At 30.4% G+C, this 8,692-nt stretch overlaps 1 protein-coding gene across 3 annotated transcripts; it reads left to right on the top strand.

The window, feature by feature from the left end:
* Positions 1–347: 347 nt before the first annotated feature.
* Positions 348–8,387, top strand: LOC132922110 (acyl-CoA Delta-9 desaturase-like). 3 transcript variants are annotated; one of them, XM_060985468.1, is made up of 6 exons: positions 348–412; positions 4,256–4,452; positions 4,523–4,653; positions 7,072–7,277; positions 7,652–7,837; positions 7,924–8,387. In XM_060985468.1, the coding sequence occupies exons 2-6, from the start codon at positions 4,272–4,274 to the stop codon at positions 8,249–8,251; spliced, it is 1,032 nt and encodes a 343-aa protein (XP_060841451.1). In that variant the 5' UTR covers positions 348–412; positions 4,256–4,271; the 3' UTR covers positions 8,252–8,387. The 3 variants fall into 3 exon arrangements, with proteins under 3 accessions (XP_060841451.1, XP_060841444.1, XP_060841434.1); XM_060985461.1 differs by lacking the exon at positions 348–412 and adding an exon at positions 427–449; XM_060985451.1 differs by lacking the exon at positions 348–412 and adding an exon at positions 1,705–2,183.
* Positions 8,388–8,692: the final 305 nt, after the last annotated feature.

Genomic DNA, 8,692 nt, shown 5'->3' with positions numbered 1-8,692 from the left:
TCATCATACGTCAACTCATTTTGCGCTATAAATTATAATGATAGTATTTCCATAAAACAAAAAGTTGCACAAAATGTAATATATTATATTGGTACCTATATAGTATCTATATGTTTAAATGTTATAGGACTTTGCCACTTCGGAATGCAAGTGTTGGTAGGTACACATGATAGGTAACGGAGAAAAAATTAGATTGTTAGGTACACATAGATAACTTGGTTAAAGTATCATTGTTATAATTAGAATAATTTTTGTTTACATTTCATAGAACAGGTATAACACCTGCACTTTGTATGAGTGTCTCTTTATAATATAATATTATTACTTATAGTTACGGTTGTTATGGCGTATGTGCGACCGCTCAATTGATCCATTATGAAAGAACTAAGAAATCGTGTACCACCGTAGCTTCGTGAGTTCAACTATAATATTATTGTCTTTGCCAAAAAGTATGTGACATTATTATATTATAAATACATATTATAACTTACGTTGAGAAATCGGAATAATAGCCAATAGTTACGCGTGTTACAATAACGTTTTTACGAAACGTAAAATAATTCCCTTATCCGTTATCGTAATTTACCGATATGCTTTGACGTAATAATTATAATAAAACTTAATGATGGTACGCCGGTACGGTAAACAATATGTCAATAATATGTAATACATAATGTGTCATATTGTGTGCCTACTGCCTACGTTCGCTCGTACGGCTGTTAGTTTTGCTATCGCGTCACGCCGCCGCCAATGGCCAATCGAACTTCATACAGTAGGTACCTATATTTTAGACGTAATAACGTCGATATGACGATATTCATTTATATTGTACTAGCTAAATTCCCAGGATTAGTTCGTGCACAATTTTGAACTAAAATGCAATTATTTATTTAATATATACTATCATTTTTATAGTTTAATAACTTTGTGAAAAAAAGTCGTAAAATTATTCGAAAGGGTGACGTAGGGATAATTGGGGAAGTATTTGGATTTCTAAAGAAAAAATTAAATTGTATCGTCAAAAATTTGGTACATAAAAAGGCCTGTTTTTTTTTTTATAAAAATATATTTACAACACAATTATATTTACGCGTTTGAAATGATTGTATTTTATGCTCAGTACGTGTAAAACATAATTAGTGTGTGTGCGTGACATATACCGCTCAGGAAAATACGTCCAGTAATTCACAAGACTCCAGTAATATCGTAATGACATGACTGCGTCTCCCCTCCACCACTAACACAAATAATTTTCACACATGCTTTAAATTTTAACATCACTATAATTCACAATGAATTAAGCGAACAAATTCTCAACTGTATTCGAAGTTCAAGTTCAAACAAGATATCACAATATATATATATATCATAATATAATAATAATATGTGTGGGGCTATTGTGAACCCCATCCGCGATTTATATGGGTACGTGTCTACGCGACTACAACATCGGCCATCTCGGCCGGAATGTCGGACCGAAGTCTGCGACGTGAAAAAAATCGCTAAAAGCCTGTTGATTCGCCACCGATTGCGGCGATGTCACAAAAAAACAAAAATCGCGCTCATAATTCATTATTTTCGGCCAGCAGATGAGTCACAGTCATCGTCGCGACGGCGTCGGCGCACCCACCGACTCAACCACCGGCACACCGCTTGATTTTGAATACTACCGGGCGCCGGGTGGCGCATTTGGCGCAAATAATTCGATCGGCCGCTACCGGCGGCAGCACAAGCGGCCCAAACTGTATCGGTTCTCCCGGCCGAATTATTAAATCCGTATCGCACGGAGGGATCCGACGCCGCCGCCGCGACTCGGGACCGCCTCGGTACGATATCGCTGTATCAGCAGTACGAGTTTTCTCGCGTCTTCCGCCGGTAGCGCCCCCATTTGCGTTCGCGACGTCGCCGCCGCCGCCAAATTGCATTCGTGGTCTTTCAAACCGTCCGTCCATCGTACTGTTCTACCATTGCCGTTTAATTCTGTTTTTCTCTCGACCGTTATCGTTCCACCCGAGTCCGCGAATAGGTGTGCACGTCGTACCCGCTGTCCGGCCGGCAAGACTTCCGGACGTCTGGCCCGGTGGTGTCCCGTCGCGTGCACCCCGTCCCCAACGGGAAATCTGTCGTCGTCGTCGTGTGATGAACGTCGTCGTTGTCCAGTCGTAGGGTGTACATTGTTACAGGTACGTACAGACGTGTTTATGACGTTTATGCGTCTCGCGCGAGCAAAACCCTCGTCCACCGGCCGGTGAGCGAGCGAGCGGGCTCGTGCGCGCGCGCGCCCGGCCGACCGACCGTACACGTGACACGGAGGACTGCTGTAGCCGCCCGCCCGCCGCTGTAGAGCCTACAACAAGTGTTCAACCGCTGCCGCCGTCACCGCTTGTGCGACTCTAGTGTTGCGACCTTGGGCACGTGTTGTTCGCTGAAATGGCAACGGCGTTCGTGTCGAGTGTGTTGCGGCGGCGGCGGTCTTCGTCGTAGGTGCCCACTCGTTGTGTCGTTGTCATGATAAGAAAATAAAAAATGTATAATGGTTATCTAGTTTCTTTTTATCTTTGGTTTTCTCACCCTTATCGCCCCTCCGCGCAGAAAAATTTCGAACTGTCGAGGTTTTTCTTCTATTTTTTTTTTTTTAATCGTTCCTTCGGGTTGATTCGTTTGCGCCACCCCACCCCATCACTTATCCACCAATCGACATTTCCGTACGTCGTGCGCTCTGCGAGCGTACCCGCGTAGAATTCATCCATTCGAATTTTGAATTCACACCGAATATTATCGTTATGTTTAGATTTTGTGGTGAGAGTGAGCGGTGTTTGTAGTACGTTTCTCGATAACCGCCTGCAGTCACTAGTTCCCGCGCAACGGAATACTAATAATATCTATAAGCCTCATATATTTTATAAATTGAAGGGGGGTTGGAGTCCTAAAATCTTTTGATAGCGAAATAAAGGGGGGGGGTAGAGTCATCGTCTCACAGCTATAACACTATTGCATAAATTTGTTTTCAATGTTTTCATAAAGTATAATAGCCAATAGGTATTTAAGTATTTTTATATTTGTGCAACAAACATAAAGTACCTAGACAATATTATTCAAAGTACACTTTTATCCAAATAATTTGGAGTGGGCTTCAGTACAGAGCTTAAATTCTTAATCTTTATTATAAGACCAACAAAATGTGTAGCCCACACATTGTCTGATCTTTGCTGATCTAATATTATTTTGTCACTTCTTAGAAGCTATTATAGTTGGTTATTGTTATAATCAAAATCAGAACTTATCGTTATCACTCATATTTATTGTGATTATTTGTCCAATTCTCGGTTATTTTTAAAATTCATGAATTCATGAAATTGACATTGTAAAAAAAAGTTGTCAAGAAACATATATATATTGCCAAACTTGGTTTTAGTCATAAGATTGTTCAATTTTTTTATATAAAAAGTAGTTAATGAAGACTTTTTTCACAATTGAATATTTCTTATATGTTAATACAATAATATGTGATTTATTTAATGTAGATATCAGCATGACATTCTGTCACGTCATAGTTGTTATATAATTAATAATTAGTTTTATCTTAAACCTATTATACTTCTCAGAATATATTTTTAAATATGATGATTTGTTAAATGTTAAAGTTACCAAGCAGCAATTAGTTTTTATTTAAAATAATCATAATATATTAATATTTAATGAAAAAAAAAAAGAATTAAATTCTGACATAAATATTAAAAAATAATTTTATTAATACCTTTGATCTTTATTTTGGTTAAAACTAAATAATATACGCGTAGACATTTTTTTCTTTGTATTTCTATGTAATAACTAACTTATAACTAAATAAATATAAAAAATAAATATATATTGCATGGTTCACAAGTTCAGGATGTAGGACTGTTAGTTTACAATTAAATATTTAAAATATTGAGATATTAATTGTCAATAAATTTTAAACTTTGTTCTTATATATTGTAAGTTGTGTAGTTCATACTTCAGTAACTAGCATACTAATATACTAGCCACTAGGTAGTTATTTAAATAAATTAATAAAAATATTTTAAATGCATGTTTAATTTTAATTTAATATGGAATACAAAATTCCATAAGAATATTAATTTAAAATCTGATATAAAATACTACTTAACCTATCTACTTCAGTTTGATTTACTTTTTTTTAATATAATATAATTATAGTTATAATATACTTTATGTTTGGTTTTATTTTTATTCAAATTTATATTATTCACAGATAATAAAATCAAACTATGGACGAATCCAAAGAAATTACCTATAATGGGACAACACATCTTACCCAACCAAATAGGAAACGACATCATCAAGCAATTGTATGGCGCAATGTCATGTTGTTTGGTTACCTTCATTTGGCTGCTCTTTATGGTGTGCTACTAATGTTTACCTCTGCTAAAATTGCCACAACTATTTTTGGTATGTTAAACAACCTCAATATTAAATATAACCTATTAATATATTTATGTTTATATTTTTTTTTGTTTAGCAATATTGATGTATCAAGTATCTTCAATTGGCATTACAGCTGGAGCTCATAGACTTTGGTCACATCGGGCGTATAAAGCCAAATGGCCATTACGTGTGATATTAATTATATTCAATACAATAGCTTTTCAGGTATTTTTTGTTGTTATTATTATTATTTATTAACCATTACTTATTTTAAATAAGTATTGAAAAAAAAAATTGAGTTATGTTTTACTCATGAAATTTGTTTTAATTTAAATCATTTTTATCCCATTGATCTGAAATCTGAATTTATATAATTTGTTTTTCTCCTGAGTAACAAACTGGATATTTTAATAAGTATAATACCTATAAATCAAATATACTCAACTTTACACAACATGGTGCTATATGAACTTGGTTTTAATCTGGCAATATATTATGTATTGATGTTAAATATTAATCATTTTAATTTTGTTTGAAACATTATATAAATATACTTTATTTGGCTAATTTTATATGTGTACTTAATATAATTTAAAGATTAAATAATTTAGATAATTTAAATGAAATATTAATTGTTAACTTATATTTATAACATTAACAAAGCAGTTTATTATTTTCTTGAGTTTAATGATGAACTTATCTACAATTTCAATGAATAATAATACATTTTTTTCAGTGCAATTTGATAGATTGATGTATCAGGACCTAAATTGAATGCAATGATTATTTATGTTTTTAGTTCCATACATTAATTTAGACTAATTGATTTTATAAAAATATTTAATTAAATTTGAGATATCTTTACCTGCTTTAAAAAACTGAAGGTACTATTGTCTGTAATAAAATAACATTTTGACCATCGACATCTGGTTGTAAGTAATTTTCTCATTTTAATTAAGTTTTGGTTTTTATTATCTTACTTAAACCTGTATTAAATCCCTAGTATGGTAAACTACCATTTAGTTATAAACTTGTGTTTTTTTTTATTCAAATTACCTTATTATTTATTTGGAAATAAAATAAAATATAAATATATGATTCATATATACATTGTAATATGTTAAACAATTTATTCATTGTTTTGTGGTTTTTGCTAAAAAATCCTTCGAAGTACATTATTAAAGTATCTTGTGTAAACCTAGGTTATTAGGTTATATTATAAATTTTACATTTATGATACTATATTATTTATCTTCAGTTCATTAAGTTTAAAATATAAATAAAACAATTCTTTTTCATCTTTTAATTCATTTATTTTAGACTGTATTTTATGTCGGTGAAAGTGCTCATCTTTAACAGATTAGGCACAGAATATGGAATATTTAAATATAAGTATGTCCTCTTAAGCATTTTTAGTAATAGATGAGTGAATTAGAGCCAATAGTTGAATTTCTAAATTACTCGCGTATAAAACGTGTCTTATACTTATTGCATTTATTTTAATATTTTATTACCTTTAGTAATAGTACCTATACACAAATTAATAAAATTATCATCCATTATGGTTACTATTTTAATAATATATCTTTCATGTATATATTGCTTTTTATAATAATATTTTAATTGGAAACTGATTGCTTCTATTATAGTTAAAGCATTTATGTAAATGTTATTTATATGCTTACTTTAGTTGTTTGTTGACATCTTTTGTCAAATAAATATTTCTTGCAGTAAATAACAAAAGATTAAAATAATAACCATTTAATGAGTCTCATTGCTTTTGTATAGATAGTTTCAGAGAGTATTTTTTTATCAAAAAATTATACTTAATATTTAATAAAATATTTTATTTTTTAGTGAACAGTTTTATAACAAAAAAAAAAATGTTCTTATGATAGCAGATACATGATAGCACAATCTTTAATCTAACACATATAGTTGTTATATCAATAGTCTTTTAGTAAAAATGTGTTGAAGACAGAAACAACAAAAATTCAAAAGAATTTTTACACTATAATAGTGATTCTCAATCTTTTTAGTCTTTGACTCATCATAATGTTAGATTTCTGACAATCCTTTTATGATACTAACTATTTTATATATATCAATTCCCAGATTGAGGATCACTGCTCTATAAGTCATAACAAAAAAATATTAATTTAAATCTATACTTTTCAAAGGGTTAATAATTAATGTTTGTTTTGTTTCTTTTAATTATAATTAATTATTATATATTCAATAAAATACTTACATACCTTTATACATTAAAAATCTACAAATCAAAGAAAGTACATCATATCTTTAGCAAGTACATTCTTTTTTTTTTTTAAATTAAGTTGTATATATAACTTACTACGAGTAACTATTATAATTCAAATAAATATTAATTTTGTTAATTTTTTTTAATGTAGTTAGATTATTTAAATAATATTTGTACAATAGTTTTTCTCAATAGTAACATTTTACTACATTTATTATTTTGCTTTATGTAATTTTTTGGTTTTAGAATAGGTTATATTTATAATATAATAAATATTATAATTTATAAAACTATCTGTAGTTATTAGTTATTCACAAAGATTTTATTAAATTATGTATATCATGGAAATTTATTTTGGTTTTAACAATATGCTTATATTTTAGAACCATGTGTATGAATGGGCTCGTGACCATAGACTACACCACAAGTACAGTGAAACAAATGCAGACCCGCATAATGCAAACAGAGGATTTTTTTTTTCTCATGTTGGTTGGTTGTTATGCCGTAAACACCCAGAAATTATGGAAAAAGGACGTGGTATTGATATGACTGATTTACTAGCAGATCCAATTGTTTCCTTCCAAAAAAAGTAATGTTTTTATTAAAATTTAACTGTTATACAATTATTATTAACTAACTTTGTATAAGCACAAGCACTGCTAATATTAATCATCAAAATAAAATGCGATTTTATTTTATAGCAAACATTTATAATGCATAAATTATTATATTATTGATCTATTTTAATATATAACTGTAATTATAATAATTTGTTTACTTAAAATTATTGAATTTTGAAAAAAAGAGTGGACAGTACTATGCAATCAAAAATTATTTTTGTGTAATATAAGTACATATTATGTACTTATAAGTTAATCTTTTATGTTTAATATGTTTATAACTTGGGGCAGCAGCCTGTATTTTCGAACATAAATATTAATTATTATTAATTATAAATTACAGGTATTACAAGTTCCTGATGCCATTGTTGTGCTTTATATTACCTACAATGCTACCTGTATATTGTTGGGGCGAAAGTTGGGCAAATTCTTGGTTTGTGGCCACTATGTTTCGATATACTTTCTCGCTTAATGTCACATGGTTAGTAAATAGTGCTGCACATATGTGGGGTGGAAGACCATATGACAGGTAATGATTAAGTTATTATTGTAATTCAATAACTAATGAGGTGACATTGAACTTTATATAAATTAATCTTTTATTATTTATTTTAGGTTTATAAATCCTTCTGAAAATATAGCTGTAGCTTTATTGGCATTGGGAGAGGGTTGGCACAACTACCACCATGTATTCCCGTGGGATTACAAGGCGGCAGAATTGGGTGATTATAAACTCAATATGACAACTGCATTCATTGATTTCTTTGCAAAAATTGGATGGGCATATGACCTGAAAACCGTATCAGCCGATACTGTACGTAAACGTGTGGAACGTACTGGCATAAGTGGACGAGCAGATACTCAATTGTCATGGGGTTGGGACGACAAAGATTTGCCACAATCTGATCGCGAAGCTGCTACAATTATTAACAAGCAAGGATGAATGACTTAAACTAAATTATGTATTTTAAATTTGTATTATGTATCAGTTAACTGTAATCTGAGTGCCACCGTGTGTATTATGTTGTATATATTAATATTATGTTTACCACGATTAAAGTTTATTTGTTTATACATAATCATTATGGTTTATATTTTATAGCCATACATCGTAGTATTAATGAATACATAACAATATCTGATATCTTTTTTTATGGACTAAAATTTAATTTGTTTGTTGTCAACACATTCATCACCAAGATAATGGCTCATATTTTAAATTCACGACAATTGCATTGTTTATTTGACATGTTTTAAGTTTCACCATCTGTAATTATTAATAATTGTCTCTAAATTCTAGGCTGTATTGTTTTGATGACAATGTGAAAATTATTTAAATTATTTATATACACTAATATAGTGTTGTGTCCTTTACAAAAACCCA

The sequence above is a fragment of the Rhopalosiphum padi genome, chromosome 1 (assembly GCF_020882245.1).
Source record: "Rhopalosiphum padi isolate XX-2018 chromosome 1, ASM2088224v1, whole genome shotgun sequence".
NCBI classification, from domain to species: Eukaryota; Metazoa; Arthropoda; class Insecta; order Hemiptera; family Aphididae; genus Rhopalosiphum; species Rhopalosiphum padi.
Note: the sequence above shows the minus strand (reverse complement) of the source record. Positions and strands in the feature narration are given on the sequence as shown.

Bases quoted from the DNA above. Each gene is read 5' to 3' on its own strand.
- LOC132922110 (XM_060985468.1), top strand. From the start codon at position 4,272: ATGGACGAATCCAAAGAAATTACCTATAATGGGACAACACATCTTACC. The intron at 4,654-7,071 runs GTATTTTTTGTT...CTTATATTTTAG, and splicing joins TCAATACAATAGCTTTTCAG to AACCATGTGTATGAATGGGC. The intron at 7,838-7,923 runs GTAATGATTAAG...TATTTATTTTAG, and splicing joins GGTGGAAGACCATATGACAG to GTTTATAAATCCTTCTGAAA.